At 46.8% G+C, this 17839-nt stretch overlaps 2 protein-coding genes across 9 annotated transcripts in view; one reads left to right on the top strand and one right to left on the bottom strand.

Annotated features, from left to right (window-relative positions):
- The first annotated feature begins 1183 nt into the window (after nucleotides 1-1183).
- The window catches only part of ZNF182 (zinc finger protein 182), a 43389-nt gene continuing 26733 nt past the window's right edge, over nucleotides 1184-17839 (top strand). For 2 of the 8 annotated variants that reach the window (XM_072743268.1, XM_072743273.1), the window contains exons 1-3: nucleotides 1184-1698; nucleotides 2154-2210; nucleotides 16920-17103. The gene's annotated coding sequence lies outside the window, so the exon portion shown is untranslated. Of the gene's footprint in view, nucleotides 1699-2153; nucleotides 2211-16484; nucleotides 16683-16919; nucleotides 17104-17839 lie in introns of those variants that run through there. The other 6 variants (XM_025982481.2, XM_072743269.1, XM_072743270.1 and 3 more) reach the window with 6 other exon arrangements.
- On the bottom strand, nucleotides 7569-10227 carry LOC112907285 (sperm acrosome-associated protein 5-like). The gene is made up of 4 exons (XM_025982501.2): nucleotides 10083-10227; nucleotides 9521-9679; nucleotides 7837-7915; nucleotides 7569-7729 (listed from the first exon to the last, which is right to left on the bottom strand). Exons 1-4 carry the CDS (start codon nucleotides 10225-10227, stop codon nucleotides 7630-7632), a joined length of 483 nt encoding a protein of 160 aa, XP_025838286.2. The 3' UTR covers nucleotides 7569-7629.

Genomic DNA, 17839 nt, shown 5'->3' with positions numbered 1-17839 from the left:
CACCCATCTTCTGTGCAAACCTGCCATTTTTTACAACTCCTTAGAGCACCTCTCCACTTGCTAGGTGAGGTGCTGCTGGATTTATGAACCATTTAACAAAACCAATTAGATCTTCAAATTTACTTGGTTAAATTTTGTTATTAAACACTCTCTGAAACCCCAGGTCCCTTTTCTTGCCTTTGAGATGTTCCTCATTAACGAGTTTCCCCCACTGCAATAGCCTGAAAAAAAAAAATCATCTCCTTAATTAGCCCGTGCGTTTTGCCTTTCACACGACTAAGTGGTAGAGTGTGATTAATAGGGTAGAGTGTTTAAGACACCCAAGCACTGTGTCCCCTTTGCTCCTCCACAGGTAACTGAGACCTGCAGGCCTGGAACCGTGTGTGTGCGCGCGCGCTATGGGAGTCTGACTTGGCATCTCGACCCTCCCACAACACAACTTTCTGGGGGCAGATTCCTAGAAGGAGGGATGGAATGTGTGCCTGGCAGATCACCGTCAGGTTTGGATTCTTATCTAGGTCCAAGTCACCCCAATCCCCCTAGGCTTCTGTCTCTGACTCTCCTTGCACTTAGGTTTACCCTGGTCACTTCACACATCTCGTCCTCCCAGGACGCAATTTCTTTCATCTGCACTTCCGGAATCTCCCACAGAGGAGGGCTAGCCCAATAGTATCTATTAGGACTGTTGCTCCCCAGTTCTCCCTCTCCCCTCTCCCCAGTGTTACTTTTGTTTTCAAGATTTTATTTATTTGACAGAGAGAGAGAACCACAAGCAGGATGGTGGCAGGGAGAGAGAGACAGAGAGGGAGACGCAGGATCCCCGCGGAGCAGGGTTCTCCATCCCAGGATGCTGGATCCCAGGATGCTGGGATCACACCTTAGCCGAAGGGAGACACTTAACTCGCTGAGCCCCTCAGGCGCCCCCCAGTGTTACTTTCTTGCAAGGTCTACGACCCCCTCCACTTTCTCCCCCTCTCCCAGTGGTACCGATCTGTAAAGGAAGGGATCACTCCCGGTTTGCCTCCTTTCTTCCCACTAATGGTTCCCGGGGATATCTGTGCTCTTCCCGGTCCCCCCAGCCCCAACTCTGCCGCGGTATCTTCCCGCGGAGGGGGTGGTCTTGTCCTGAGCCCTAGTTTGTCCACACCAGCTCCCATTAAACCCGCCTTTAAGCGCGTAACTCGCCCACCACTAGCTTTTGCGCCGAGGACCTCACTCCCGGCAAGTTTTCAAAGTCCTCCCGAAATCCCCTCTCTTCTGAACTTTCCGAAGCGCAGACCTCCGCTGTACGGAACTGGAACTTTTGAAAGATGCCTGCTCCGTGACAAATCAGTTTAAGGGCGCGGCCATCCTCCTCCCCCGCTTCCCTGCGGTGCGGTCAGCGCAGTTGCAGAACCGCAAACGCACGGCGACGCCACTGGCTGCTGGCACTGACCGCTCGGGCGAGGCCAAATGCGCACGCGGAGGCCAGAGCCCCAGCCCCTCGACGGTGGGGTAAAAGACCGAGACAGGGCTCGTCCCAGGACTTGGGACTGATTTGAGAAGCTCCAGGCAGGCCTCGCCGGAATCCAGGTGGAAAACAGGAAGAGTAGGGGATGGAGGGCGGAGGGTTCACTGGGAGCGGCGGGGAGACGGAGCTGGTCTGCGGCTGCCGCGGCACCAGCGAGTGTGGGCGTTGCAAAGACGCGAACTTGCCAGGTGAGTACTTGGAGGGGGCTCTGAGATGGGTCAGGGGAGTCTGGGGGGGGTACGTGATGGGGAGCCTCTAAGGTGAGCGACAGGGGCTGTGGAGGTGGGGTCTCTGGGGTGTGGGGGGTGTGATGGGAGGTCTTTGATGTCAGTGACGGGAGATCTGTGAAGTGAGTCATGGGGGCTGTGGGGTGAATAATGGGGTATTTGGGGCGATAGGGAGGGTCTAGAGCCAATGATGGGTGAGGGGGAGTGTTGGGAGGTCTGGAGGTGCATAACAGAGCGGAGTTGTTGAATGATGGGGCTCTGTGAGGCAAACGAATGTTCTTTCCCGTTTTTCTTGGCTACAGCATGGCCATTTTACCAGCTGGCATTTATGGATTGCCAGCCTGATGATTTGGTGAACTTTCCATTTTCCCATGCTGTTACAAACTCTTCTCTTTCCTTTCCCCCTCTCTCAATAGCTTTGCTTTTCTAGGCCACTGCCCTCTCTTCACAAGGCAGACATGACTAATTTCCAGGTGAGTTCTTATTTGCTCCCCTCTCCCTGACCTGTGTGAAAACACTTAGAAGCCAAGGTAGGGTAATGTGTGGTGGTTAAGAGCATGGACTCTGGGCCAAAATGTTCATAATAGCTGCCTAAGTCTATTAGGCAGTCTCTAATTTCTCTGTGCCTTGGTTTCCCTATTTGTTTTTTAAAAAGATTTTATTTATTCATTTGAGAGAGAGTGAGTACGAGGTAGGGAGCAGAAAGGAGAGGAAGAAGCAGACTCTCTACTGAGCTGGGAGACTGATGCGGGGCTTGATCCCAGGATCCCGGGATCATGACCTGAGCTGAAGGCAGATGCTTAACCCACTGAGCCACCCAGGCACCCCTCCCTTATGACCTTTTTAAAAATGTCTATATTATTTTGTCATTTTTCCCCCCTCGCGGCAATAGAAGTGGCACCGAAATCTCAAACTCTTTTAAGAATGTACAATATAAAAAGAGAAAGTATCTCAGGATTTCATATCATTGCTCATTCCAGATAACCAATTCTATGGTGAATTTAATTGCCATCTCTGGACACCTCTCTGTCCCTCCTTCTTTATATTTACATACACATAAAAGTATAGAGTTGATATAAACCTTCCTTTGCTAACATTTGCTCATAATACACAAACTGTTTTGCAACTCGCTGTTTTCCCTTCACATAGTAACATTGATGAAGGTGGTAGGAGTAATGATAATGATAATGATAATACAGATGATGATGAGAATATTAGTGGCAGGAACAGCAGCTAACACCTAAAGAGCCTGCACTGGGCCTGGCACTATACTAAGTACTTTATGCACATGACCACCCTAGTCCTCACAACCATCCTGAGAAGTGGGTACCTTTAATATCTGCATCTTACAGATGAGAAAACTTGAGTCCCACAATAGATAAGCAAGTGGCGTGGGGTTATAGAGCTGGTTACTGGCATAGCTGGGATAGTCCCTACTCCATGAATACTTGTTGATAGAAGATATTTCACTGCCAAGACAGAGATTTTTAACAGCTGCACATTTTTTTTGTCTTGTATGCCTGTGTCATGTTGCATGGCAAGGCAATAATCTTTCATGTCCTGTCTTGTTGTACTGTGCTGAGCGTTTCTAGAATTTCTGGTTCAAAAGATGGGCATGTTTTGAACTTTTTTAAAAAGATTTTATTTATTTATTTATTCATGAGAGACATATATAGAGAGAGGCAGAGACATAGGCTGAGGGAGAAGCAGGCTCCCTGGGGGGAGCCTGATGTGGGACGTGATCCCAGGATCCCGGGATTAGGACCTGAGCCAAAGGCAGATGTTCAACCACTGAGCAACCCAGGTGCCCCCCATTTTGAACTTTCATAGACCTTGCCAAATTGCCTTTGAAAAAGTTCATGCAAGTTTATACTCCCCGCTACTGAGTGAAAATACCCTTTCTAATCTGTCATGTTTTTATTTTATTTTATTTATTTATTTATTTTTGGTGGAAAGAGATGTTTCATTATTTATTTGGTATTTTCCTCACTACTCTGTTGTCAATACTTTGATTTATTTGTAAACTTTTTTGTTTTCTGGGACACCTGGGTGGCTCAGCAGTTGGGCCTCTGCCTTCGTCTCAGGGCGTGATCTGGGAGTACTGGGATTGAGTACCACATCGGGCTTCCTATGTGGAGCCTGCTTCTTCCTCTGCCTGTGTCTCTGCCTCTCTTTCTGTGTCTCTCATGAGTAAAAAAATAAAATCTTTAAAAGAAAACTTTTTTGTTTTATTTTTTCTTTTTTTCTTAAAGATTTTATTTATTTGAGAAAGAGAGAATGAGCAAGTGTGAGCGAGTGGGGGGAGGGGCAGAGGGAGAGGCAGAAGCAGACTCCCCACTGAGCAGAGAGCCTGACATGGGGCTCCATCCCAGGACCCTGAGATCAGGACCTGAGGTGAAGGCAGACACTTAAATGACTGAACCACTCAGGCACCCCTTTTTAAATTTTTAAAAAGATTTTATTTATTTGAGAGAGAGAGAGAGAGTTGGGAGGGGGCAGAGGGAGAGGGAGAAGCAGATTCCCTGCTCAGTGCACAGGGAGTCTGATGGGCCAGGGGCAGGGAGCTAGATCCCAGGACCCTGAGATCATGACCTGAACTGAAGGCAGATGCTTAACCAGCTGAGCCATCCAGGTGCCCCAAGGCGACTCTTAATGTATATCAAAGAATCCATTCAGGAAAAAAACTGATGGATATGGAAAGGTCTTCTCCTGGAAGTCCTATTTCATGTTACATCAGAGAGCTCATATAGAAGAAAAACTTGAGAAATCCTGTGAATTTGCATTCATTGCTGAATGTGTGAATGCAATGAATATGATAAAGCTTTGTTACAGAAATCACATCTCATTATTCATCAGAGAGTTCACACAGGAGAGAAGCCCTATGAGTATAATATATATATAAAAAAACTCATATAAGAGAGAAGCCCTCTATGTCTGAGAAGTGTAGTAGAGCCTTCAGGATGAAGTCAAAACTCACTATATGTTAGAGAACCCACACAGGAGAAAAACCCTCTGACTTCTCTCTCCCTCTCTTTCTCTCTCTCTCTCTCTCTCTCTCCCCTTCTCTTTTAAAGATTTTTATTTATTTATTCATGAGAGATACACAGAGAGAAGCAGAGACATAGAGGGAGAAGCAGGCTCCCCACAGGATCAATCCCAGGCCCCTGGGATCACAACCTGAGCCAAAGGCAGACTCTCAACCCACCCAGGTGCCCCAGACCTCTCTTGAATATGAGAAAAACTTTCTTCCATAGTAAAAGACCTCAGAGAGAAAAGAAACTTTGTGAAAGAAATGAAAATGGGAAATCCTTTATAGAGTCAAAGGAAAAGAAAAAGGCAGGGTGAGGGATCCTGCTTTAGCTAACATGGTCAGGGAAGGCCTTTCTGAGAAGGTGCCATTTGAGCTTAGACCTGAAAATGAGGTGCCAGCCATACTAGGGGTAAGAACATTCCAAGAGGAAGGAGTAGCATGAGCCAAGGTCTTGATGCAAAAATCATGGCCTCTGTACTTGGCTACCATGGGTGTGTGTTGAATGACTATTTTACATCAGAGAGGTGGTTCATGTCTTCAGTCTTTGGGGCCTTGAATATAATGAGAAGCTTTAGCTGGAAGCCAAGCCTCGCTATAAATTTGGGCACAGGTATCGAGAGAAACCCAATTTAATTAACTTCAATAAACATCGTCCTCTGGGGAGGGAAATAGTCCAGATTTAACACCAAACTCTCATAGAAAAAAAGTAACAAAATCTGTTTAGATATTTTGACAGCTCTCATGATGGGGAATAAGTGCCATCCACAAGAAAAAAAGAGTTTGCCAATTGATATAAAGCTACAGATTTAAAGATAATTACTAGGGGCGCCGGGGTGGCTCAGTCAATTAAGCATCTGCCTTCTGCTCAGGTCCTGGGATGGAGCCTGCATGGGACTCCCTGCCCAATGGGGAGTCTGCTTCTCCCTTTCCCTTTGCCTTCTGCTCTACTTGTGCAGATTTTCTCTCTCTCTCTCTCTGTGTCAAATAAATAAATAAATAAATAAATAAATAAATAAATAAAATATTTTTTAAAAATAAAGATAATGGGGATCCCTGGGTGGCTCAGCGATTTAGCACCTGCCTTCGGCCCAGGGCGTGATCCTGGAGTCCCGGGATTGAATCCCACATCAGGCTCCCTGCATGGAGCCTGCTTCTCCCTCTGCTTGTGTCTCTGCCTCTCTCTCTCTCTCTCTCTCTGTCTCTCATGAATAAATAAATAAAATCTTGAAAAATAAGGATAATCCCTAAAGGAACAATGACTATAAATATAAATGTTAGACATTATTAGAAAGGGTGCATAATTGGAACGATGTGAAGAAAACACCACTAGGGCACCAGTTTCCAGAAGTAGCAGCAGTTGACACTGCCAGTATTTCTGCTCTAGCCTGTTCTACAGTCAAGATTTTGGCTTTGTGGGATCCCTGGGTGGCTCAGTGGTTTAGCACCTGCCTTTGGCCCAGGGCCTGATCCTGGAGTCCCGGGATTGAATCCCACATCAGGCTCCCTGAATGGAGCCTGCTTCTCCCTCTGCTTGTGTCTCTGCCCCTCTCTCTCCCTCTCTGTGTCTCTCATAAATAAATAAATAAAATCTTTTTAAAAAATAAAAATAAAATAAAATAAAAAGATTTTGGCTTTGTGTCTATGTGTATACCTCTCCTCTTCCTGGGCTTGATCATACAGTCTTTCCAGAAATGCTATGAGCTACCTATAGGCTTTTAGGAGACCCACTTATTTACTTAAATTCAGCAGAGTTTATTTTTGCTGCTTTTGATAAATACAGAAATTGGTACCGAGAGTGATGGCCCCCTTTATGGATCCCCAGGGAAATGTGAAATTTGGTCATCTAGGCTGGTTGGGGCTGAAGGCAGAAATCAAATTGGCATTTTAGGAAGGAGGCTCGGTCATTCTTACACTGGTGGATATGTGCTTTAATGATCACCTGTGCTTACCTTGGAGGAAACACACACTGAAAACAAGGCTTTAGGTGGGTGAATATCCACCCCCAACCAAAAAGTACAAAAGACGTGAGGGGACTGCTTCCTCACGGGGATGGCGGCTTCTGATGGGGCTGGTACAAAGAGAAAGAGTGGCAAGTTTAAATTCCTAAATTCTCTGCCCAAGACACATCAAAATCCAGGCATTCGTGAAAAGAAATTACTACCCTGTGTATCCATTGAATTCCTGGCCTAAATTCCCACCCTGTCATTTGAAATTTAGGATACTCATGGTGAAAGAGGGAGTGGCGGGGTGGGGCTGAGGGGGTGTGCAGAATGTTAGAATGGGAAAGTGTGGGAGGATGCGGGAGAATGTGAACACTTTAATTCCCACTGAGCCTCCAGTGTAAGCTGAAACCAATATTATTTTCCCTGGGGAAGACCTTAATTAAAGACCCTGTAGTGACTTCTGAAAGTGATGCTTTTTAAGGAAAGCCAATTTTCACAGACACTCATCCCGCCCTTCTGTTTCCAGACCTATACCTGCCTTGTGTACCAAGCACTTTATGTGCTTGCTGAACACTCATTAATTTGATTCTCCCAATGATCTTATGAAATAGTTGCTATCATTATCATCCTCATTTTGCCAATGAGGAAACTGAGGCACAGAGAAATTAAATGCCTTGCCCAACACAACACAGCTCATAAATGGTAGAGATGATATTTGAACCCAGGAGAAGCTACACTCTTACACCCTGAGTTATCTGGTGTCTCTGATTAGAACTCTGAATGTATGGAGGAAGTGATTGAATGGGGATACCTCCAGGCATTGGGAAAATGAAGAGTTAGGCATCAGAGGTCTCTTGCATTATTTATAGATAGCATCCTTTATTGAATCCAGGAAATCTCTATCTCTGGGAAACTGAGTCATGAATTAACTTTCTTTGAGTCAGATTTGGCATGCATATTGCATCCCTTGAGCCATTCAGATAAATAATGGCCAGAACAGTGCCGGGTCCAAGAATCCCTGGGAAATGAAGGGAGGGAGGATGGGAGGATGAAGTGGATAGGCTGATGGGGTGGCAGTGCCATTATCCCAGCTGCCCAGGGCCCAAGCCACCCCCATGAACTTACCAGGCAGTCATACCATTCTTTGATGATGCCACCTGCCTGGCACACAAGATATCATCCAGAATATGGCGGTTGAGCAGGTCTAGGGAGGAAGGAAGAAAGAGACATAGTGATCTGGTGCTTTGGGGACAGGGTGACAGTATATGGCTGGCCCAGGGGTTCTGGATTCCTTGGAGCCTGAATAACTTCAACCACTACATTGGCTGATTCTGGATGACCTTGGATTCACTTGTCAGCTGGTTGTGAATTCAGTCTTGCTGACTTCAAACATTATGTTGTTAGTTCCTAGATAACCTCAACTGCCACTTTGGTTACAAATGACCTCCATCTGCATGCTGTTTAGTTCCAGTCAACCTCAGTCATTGTGTTTGGTTCTTGATGATCCCAACTGCTCAACCAGGGTGACCTTCACTACCCTTCTGACTGGTTAATGATCTTAACCACCATGGTGACCAGTCCTGGACAACCTCAATTGCCATTTTTTTTCCCACAGCTAGTTCGTATTTTATTGGACTGTTGATTTCAGTGCTTCTGTGATGTCAACCTAACAAAGGACTAAATGTTTAGTTGAGGGGATGAAGCCACCCACAAATCTGAGCAAACTTAAGGTAGTTGGAATCAGGGAAAAGTCTACTGAAGGGAGGCCCTTGGTTCCTAACAGTTCTAAAGATTTAATGATCCAACGATCAAGTTTTATGGAAAAATTTGAAGTGTCCAGATGTCCCTTTGGCAGGAGAAACAGGCAGGACCGGAGGACATAGGCAGTAGTGGCAGACAGTCTGCAGCACGGACGGCTGGGCTGGAGAAGCCACTTTCCCGTCGGTCCATAGGATGAGGATGCTTTCCTCAGACAAGGTCAATTGCCATTTTGACTAGTTATAAATAATTCCAACCTCCATGTTGACCATTCTAGGACCTCAACTTCCATTGGAGCTGATCCCTCCTCAACTTCCATGTGAAGTGAAACATACAAAGTCCTCAAAGTGAACAACCTTAACCCATTTTAGCCAGTCTTGAGAAACTGTACTATTCATGTTACCCTGTCCTAGACAGCTTCAACCTCTGTGGTGGCTAGTCCTGGACAACCTCAACCTTCAAGCTGACCAATCCTGGGTAACCTCTTCTGTTATTGTAGCAGGACTTGGACAACCTCAACCTCCATTTGGTCTAGCCCCCAGTAACCTCAGTTCCCATTTTGGTCTGTCTCAGACAACCTCCAGCACCATTTTGGCCAACCCTGAACAACTACTGCTATTAAATTTTGTCTGCAATAACACCACAATCTTGTCTGGAAAGCTCTCTCCTTTCTGCACAGATACACTTCATTTCTGTTCCTACAGCCAGATACGTGTTTCTTCCCTCAGAGCCTGAACAACCTCAGCCCCAAATCAGGACAATCTCCCCCTCCATTCTGCATGGAGCCAAGTTTCCTGTTTCTTGAGTCCCAGAAAACTGCAGCCTCCATTCTCAGTGAGGTCCAGGAGCTCTGAGCCCTCCTGACCTGGACAACATCTCAGTGTAGTCAGTAAAGATACAGGATGGTGTCTCTAACAGCCCAGGCAAGTCTGTTCCTTTCTCTATCATTTTTCTGCTTGTTACCGGAGATTATGGCTTAGGCAACCTTGCACTCTGTGTGTTGGGCAGTGGGGCCAGGCAGGGCTTCAGGGTGTCCCCAGTGCTGCCTCACCACGACACTCCATGTGACAGAGGTTCTGGGTGGGTGTAACACCATTGTTACACCACCAGGCCGAGTTCAGCTGGAAAATGCCATATTCACTGCTGCCGTCGGGATTGTGGTCCACGAAGGAGGTGTCAAAGCCACTCTCATAGTGTGCCATGCACAGCCCTGGGACAGGGAGGGGGTAGGTAGCAGGTAGGCATGGGTCCTGGGACAAGGGGATGGCAGGACAAGAGGGAGGGGGCGGGGATGGTTGTCATCTCAGTTGTGGGGGTGATGATCCTGGTTTGGTGGTGGTGATGATGTTGGTGATTCTGGTGAGATCTCAGTGATGGCAGTGGTGATAGTACTTGTCATGATTTTGATGGTAGCGATGGTATTGATGGTAGAGATGAGGGTGATGGTTGTGAAGGCAGTGATGGTAAGGACATGAGAGAAGTCAGTCTGGGGATGACTGAGAGGATGGTGCCCTGGCCCAGGGAGATGATAAGTGACAAGGGGGGCCTGGGTCTGCGTGTGATGATGGGTGGCTAGGGGGTGTGTGTGGGACTTGGGGCAGCTGGAGTCTCACAGTCTTCAATGCTGTAGCCCTTGAAGCCGTTGAGGCCCGCCTTCTCCAGCTTCATTGCCAGTTCACAGCGTTCATAGATTTTGGCATCCACAGGGGCAACTGTCAGCGTGGCCAGGGTCACCACCATGGTGACCCAGGCCTGCATTATAACACCCATAGGCCCTTCTGCCCAACTCTTTGCTCTAGACTCACCCTGCCCTGTTTAGAACTAGGGGCATTCTGGAACTCTGGGCTCTATGAAGAAATAGCTAAATGGTAGATTCTGGAACACAGAGCCAGAGGGCTGGACACCTCAACATCTTTCCCAGTGCTACCCTTATTAGAGACAGGCACACAATGAAAAAGAAAGATACTGACCTATACACAGAGAAGGGAGGAGGCAAAACCAGGGAGAAACCCTGAGATGTCAGAAAGAGATGCAGGAAGAGAGGGGCCAGAGATGCAGAGCACAGACAGGACTCAGGCCCTGGGCTTCATGATCAGCCCACATTCCCCCACATTCTTTAAATACTGTCCCACTCCACTGTTTTTAATCATGCTGTACCACTTGGTTACCTCCATTTCCACTTACACTGCCCCTCATCGTCTCCCTTCCCCCCACTCTGCTCAGCAGTCAGTACTGTTCACGACACTGTGCCTACTATGGCCTCAGTTTCTCCCGCTCCACACAATATGACCACCATGCCCTTCCATTCTCAGCACTTCCTTCACTTCACTTATTATGCACCGTTACACCCCAATTTACTGGAATCTGGCCCACGTTAGCCCCATTCACTCTCTGCCCTCCATTACATTACTATACACAACACATTACATGTGGATGCACACCCTACTACTGTTTCCACCTCCATTCTTGTTCCATCATTTATTCCCTCGTTCACTTATAGTGCCTCTCGTCCACCTACCTTCAGTCACCATGGGCCTCATATTGCCACAGTTCCTTAACCCTCTCCTTACATGACCCCAATTCTCTCACATCATATTTCTTCACCTCCGTTCACTCTCAGACTCTCATTTTCTACTTCCCCCTCCACTTCTGGACACTGCATGAAGTGACTCTCATTCACTCTCAAAGGGCCCATCCTTCGGCTTTGTTCATGGACTCTGGGCCTCATTCTTTCCCTCCTTCATTCTCTTTCTGCCCCTTCTTCCCCTTTATTCTCTCAAATGCTACTCCCATGTTATCCCCATTCCCCATATTACTCCCAAACACTAGCTCGTGTTGCCCACGGATTCTCATTCTATGCTTGCTCACCCCCATTCCTCACATTCTCTTCATCAACTCCATTTACTCTCACTCAGCCTCTCATTCATTGAAATGATCTCATTCATTGGAATTCATTTCCAATGTAACCCCTATTCCCACTTACCACTCCTGTTCTGCACCTGATTGCCTGTCTAGTTGTTTCTGTTGTGCCCCATAGTGCCTTCATTCAGTCACATTCTGCTTTGAATTCACCACTTTTTTGCTAACACTGGGCCCTATCCCCCCCTTTATTCCCGTGGGGCCATGTGACTTTCATCTTGCCCTTTGACTCACAACACCCACAGTTCCTCACGTTCTTCTGCTCTTTGCTTCCATTCCCTCTCATTCTTCCCAGCATTAGCTCCATTCATGCACAAGCATCAGCTCCTTCACCTGAACTGATTGACTCTGGGATCCCTGGACATTCCTAGAGCCCCTCGTTACCCTAGTCTGCCTCTTATTCACCTCTAGTCACTCCCTTTCTCCTTCAGAGTGTGGCCACTCAAACTCAGCCTGATTCACATATTCACATTCTACCTTGTACACATCTTTATTCCCTCTTCTTTGTCCCTTATGCTCCCCATTTTTCCCTCTATGGCCCACATTACCTCCATTCACTCCCACTCTCCCTCTAAATTCACCTCCCTTGCTCTTAAATGCCCCATAAACCATCATTTATTCACACTCTGGTCCTTAGTGCTCAGAATAACTTGCACTCTGCTGCTTTATTAGCTCTATTCACATTCACCACCTTGAATTGCTCCATTCACTCAGTTTGCTCCCATGTTCATTTTTTGTCACTTTAGACCATGCCTCATTTTCCCATCATTTACTCAGCCCTTATGCATGATCTCACATTAATTCAAAATTAAATGCATAGTCATTCCCTCATGCTGCTCCACACTACCCACTTTCACTCCACTCTACTCATTCACCTCACCTTTCATCACCCTCCACCTCTCCTTGCTGCATTCACCCACAATTTGTCCTTCATTCACCATTATTCACCCCTGCCCCCCAACCAGTCCATAAGCCCCCGATTTAATGACACTTGCATTGGCCAAGACAGAGAAGTCTGATATATTGTTCAGGATTCATATACAAGTGATGGTATATACTACAAATACCAGTGGCTTCAGAAGAATGGAAGGGGATTCCTCTCTTGGAAGCAAGTAGTTCAGAGCTAGCATGGCAGCTTCAAAGAACTGGCTCGTGTGCTCTGACAAACTCACCTGTTACCTTATGGCCCAAAATGACTCCTCACAATTGGCCACACTAATATAATTTGTTTGTTTGTTTATTTATTTATTTATTTATTTATTTTTTAAAAAAGAGGGCTCCATGGATTGACACTGGGACGTGTGGATGCATATATCTTGCCTCTTTTCTTTTTTTTTTTAATTTTTTTTTTAATTTTTATTTATTTATGATAGTCACAGAGAGAGAGAGAGAGAGAGAGAGAGAGAGAGAGAGAGGCAGAGACACAGGCAGAGGGAGAAGGCAGGCTCCATGCACCGGGAACCTGATGTGGGATTCGATCCGGAGTCTCCAGGATCGTGCCCTGGGCCAAAGGCCGGCACCAAACCGCTGCGCCACCCAGGGATCCCTGTTTATTTATTTTTCACACTAATATAGTTTTGATGAAATGTATCTTTTATTTTATTATTGTTTTTTAAAAAAGATTTTATTTATTCATGAGAGACACAGAGAGAGAGGCAGAGACACAGGCAGAGGGAGAAGCAGGCTCCATGCAGGAGGCCCGATGTGGGACCTGATCTTGGGACTCCAGGATCACGCCCTGGGCCGAAGGCAGGCGCTAAACCACTGAGACACCCAGGGATCCCCAGTATCTTTTATTTTAAAATAAGCTCTATGTCCAATGTGGGGCTTGAACTCATAATTCTTAAGATTGAGAGTCACATGCTCTACTGACCAAGCCAGCGAGACACTCCTTGGATGAAATGGCTCTTAAGAGCAATTGTGATAATGACTCACTAGTGAGGTGGGGGGCCTTTGGGTGGGAATGTCACATTTTACAGATTCTGTGGTGGGACCAGTTACTGTCAGCTTTCCATACCCGTCCACCTAGCCATGTGCTGCTTAGACCATGGTATGAGGAGGTTGCACCTGTGGGGACTGACGGCAGAGGATGCCCAGGACAGAGTGGGAGTCCTGGCTCCGTGCAGAAAAGCTGGCCTCACAAAGCTTGTGGTTGTGCATTGTGAACCCTGGGACAGTTTTTGGGGGGCTGTATCCCTGGCTCAGGGACATTTCTGGAGCTGGCATTCACTGTATCCCAATACCCACCAACCCTAAAAGATTCTCTCTACACACAGGGGTGTGTGAACAAGGTTGGGGGGATGATATTTGTAAGATGGAAGAGGCCAGGCTGGGATGAGCCCTACAGGTCCAGCCCTTCCTACTTCCCACCTTCTAATGCATTCAGAGAGAACTGACATGTTTTGTACCCAAGAAGTGCTGATCCTTTGGGGAGCAAGAGGTAGGAGTTATTCCTCTGTTTCCTCTCTTTGCTTTGTCTGCTAGGAAGCTCCATCTAGATTTCTGATAGAATCATTTCCTTGGCTAGTTTTAATGGTTCTGGGATGAAGATCCTCAGATACTTTCTGGAAGTTATATTGGATACTAAATAAACAAAAGAGGAATATTATTGAGTTGTATTGGATACTAAGTAAACAAAAGAGGAATATTATTGGGTAGAAGTCAAGGATCCAACCTTAGGAAACTGTGTGACATTGGGTAAGTTACTTAGTCTCTCTAGGACTCAGTTTCCTCATCTGACAAATGGAGGCCATGGGACTGTTCACAGATAGTGGGGACTATATGAGTGAAGTAGGTCGTGTCCTGTGCTTTATACAGCATGTGGCACACAGGAGATACTGAGCTAGGTCCGAGCCGCCATTATCACTTTTCTGGGCCTGTTGGCTGAAGCCACACTGTTTTTCCTGCTTTTACCCTTGCCATCTGTAGTCTGTTCTCCAAAGGAGCCTGCAGGTTATCTTTTAATTTTTTTCCTTTCTATTAAAAAAGCTTAATACTTATACACACCTAATTTTATTTAAATAATCATTATAATAAAACACGTAGTGCTTGCTATGTGCCATGCATTGTTCTAAACATAAATGATACGGGAAAGCTAGGTTCTTATCTCATGGAGTGGAAGAATGAATCTCACAGACAACAGAATGAGTAAAGCGATAGAAGTTTATTTATTTTTTATTTTTTTGCGATAGAAGTTTATTAAGCAAAGATACAAAGAAACCTCTCAGAAGTGAGACAGGTCCTGACAAGAGTTGTGACTGAGGGCTTTTAGTGGCAGTCTTTTATTGAGAAGCTAGCCAGGTAGCCCATGGCCTTGAGATTCTTGTGCAGTCTTAGTTTGAGCAGGGACTGTTGATAACGCCTTAATGACTTATTTCTTTGTGGTGTGGTGAGTTTCTTTGATTATTACTTAGTAACTATTAAAGGGAGATACTCCCTAACATTTTAGAGCTAGGGAGCCAAGTTTTTTGTTTTTGCTGCCCTATCTCTGTTTTCTTGGGATGAGTAGAAGCCTGACTCTAGGGCCTCTCAGTGTCCTTGGGGTTTATGGGAGCCCACAGATTTATGGGAGCCTTACTTTGGGCCTTTCCCTTATCTTTCCCTGTCTAGCCCCATCTGCCCCTAACTCGTTCCTACATCATAATTATCAATTCATTTGTCACTGTCCCCGTTTTTTGGATGAGGAAACAGCACAGAGGAGAGTTCTGCCCTAGTTAGTTACAAAGCTGGTAGGTGGGGGTTTGAAACCAGGCTGTCTCCATCGTGTTTGTTTGGTTCTGTCCTCTCCCTTGCTGTATTCCCAATGTCTAGAATACTGTCCTACAGGAAGTGCTTAAGCAAATCCCGGTGAAGCTCATGTTCTAGTGGTCCAAGACTCGCAATAAACAATGAGAGAGATTGCTTCGGAGGGGGTCTTTTAAAAATCTTTCCCCTGGGCAGCACCGGTGGCTCAGCGATTTAGTGCTGCCTTCTGCCCCGAGTGTGATCCTGGAGACCTGGGATTGAGTCCCATGTCGGGCTACCTGCATGGGGCCTGCTTCTCCCTCTGCCTCTCTCTCTCTCTGTGTGTGTCTGTCATGAATAAATAAATAAAATCTTAAAAAAAAATCTTTCCCCTTTTACGCCTTCGCATTCTGTCTAGAATGAAACATGAGCTCTGTTCCTGGCAAAGGAGGTCCTGTGCATCTGGCACCCACCTGCCTCTCCCTCCCTCACACCTCCTACGCTCCCAACACACTGCCAGTTTCCATTCCTCCAACACATGGAATTAGATCCCACTTCCGGGCCTTTGCAACAAGACCTGCCCTCCATCAGAAAGTTCATTGCTCGGATCCCTGGGTGGCTCAGTGGTTTAGCACCTGCCTTTGGCCCAGGTCGTGATCCTGGAGTCCTGGGATCGAGTCCCACGTCGGGGTCCCTGCATGGAGCCTGCTTCTGTCTGCCTCTCTGCCTCTCTCTCTCTCTGTGTCTCTCATGAATAAATAAAAAATCTTAAAAAAAAAAAAAAAGAATGCTCATTGCTTCAGCTATTTGTGTGGCCAGCTCGTTTTGGTCAGCAAAATTGTCACCTCCGAGGAAAGGATTTCGTTCCTGGCCATCCAGAGAAAGCAACCCGTCAGCCCCTGCTTAACACATTCCCTTCACCCCAGGGTGTGGGAATCCTAGGTCGCCGTTTATTCTTCAGCTTGTTTTTAATGCCGTGTCTCAAAACTCCCAGCTCTAGACACTGGAGGGAGCCAGTGTGATCTTTCTCCACCTCCCAGCCTTTGTGCACGCCGCGCAGTTCTGCCACGCATCCCGGCTTCCTATTCAGTTACACCTGTACACCCGATGCTGCCCTTCGGGTTCAAGACACCAAATTCCCGCCCGCCAGAATTTTCCTCAATTGGGCAATTCCCCTCCCTGCCATAAGGAAAATGGTTTTCGAAGTCTCAGGAATGACAGCCTCGGCAGAACAAAGTAAACACCTGCCCCACGCAGCAGCCCTCGAGGGGAAGAGACCCCGTGGGCGCGGCCATCTCAAGGCAGGGACCGCGCGGGTGCGGCCATCTTCCCTCCGCGCAGGCGTCGTGGCCTCGCCGCGTTCGCGTGGGGCCGGGGGGGGGGGGGGGAGGGGGCCCAGTGGTGACTATTGGCGGACGCGGGCTCAAAGCCCCCACTGAGCGTGCGCACGCCCAGCTGCTGCAGCCCTGTAGGCTGCGGAGCCCGAGTCGGTCCCGAAGCGGAAGTGCTTTTCGGAGCCAGTTCTTGCACTGGTCTTCTCTGCAGTGAGCAGAAAATCTATTGTCGAGAGGGTGAGAGGGGGGTGGGGGTTGAGAGGGCGAGCGCTAGAGGTGATGGGCTGTGATGGGGACTTCTGCGGGGTACGAACGAAGGGGGATTTGGTGGTGGGGGGTCATTGATGTGGGGAGTTGGGGGTGATGGGAGATGGAGACCGATTGAAGGTCTCTGGGCACGATAGTGAACAAAGTTATGGGACTAGTCAGGGTTGAATGGGGCTTGCTAAACGTTGACTTTTACACATTTTCCAGCACAGTGACCTGCGCTAAGGGTTCACACGCACTCCTCAGGCCCCTCCTTAGGCGCGCCCCCCTCTCAGCCCCTCTCCCCTTGCCCACGCGCCCCAGGGTAGGGGCCTGGTGTGAATACAACCTCTGAAGGGAATCTGCACCCGAAGGCTTCCTTCTGACTCCTGGGCAAGCCGGCCCCAGTGAGGTGAGGAGAAGGAAGAGGCACCTAAGAGGACTCACCTCAGAGCTTAAAGCTTGGGGTTTGGGGGGCGGGGTGGGAGACACTAGTGCTACGGGGTCTGCGGGGGTGGGATCGTCGGGATTCAAATATCACGAGGATGATAGTTTTCAAAGTTCAGTGTTCTTGGTGTTTAACAAATGCTAGCACATTTGAATTACAGATTAATTAAAAATAGAGGGAAAGAAAATCAGAAGGAATTGATTTTATCCCCCTAAATTTAAACGTCCATTCTTAGACAGTTTTTAGTGTGTATTAGGGGTATGCATTTTTAAACATTTCACGTATAGTTTGAAATGAGTTCCTGCAGTTTTATAACCTACCTTTTTTTCATTCAGAAGCTTACTGTGATTCAGCTTAAAAATTTATTGTGACATTTTAAAAACTTTTAATTTAGAAATATGTACAGAAAAGTACACAGATACTAAAGTATACAGTTCCATACAATATTTTAATAGCTGTGTAGCATTTCTTCCCTTGTATTTTCTTAATAATCTCTTATCTTGAGTCATATAAGGTTAATTTTGGCATCTATAAAGTCAGTGATGAGATGAAGGTACTTATAGAGGAATTGTGATGCATTAGAATACATTATTTCATTAAGGAAAATGGCTGGAAATACAATTTTTGGGTCAGTACACAAGTGTATATAGGAAAAAATCTTTTGTGTTAGATGCTTATGTGAGGAAGAGTCAGAATACAC

This window comes from Vulpes vulpes, chromosome X (genome assembly GCF_048418805.1).
Source record: "Vulpes vulpes isolate BD-2025 chromosome X, VulVul3, whole genome shotgun sequence".
Taxonomy (NCBI): Eukaryota; Metazoa; Chordata; class Mammalia; order Carnivora; family Canidae; genus Vulpes; species Vulpes vulpes.
This window is presented reverse-complemented; position numbering and strand designations above follow the sequence as displayed.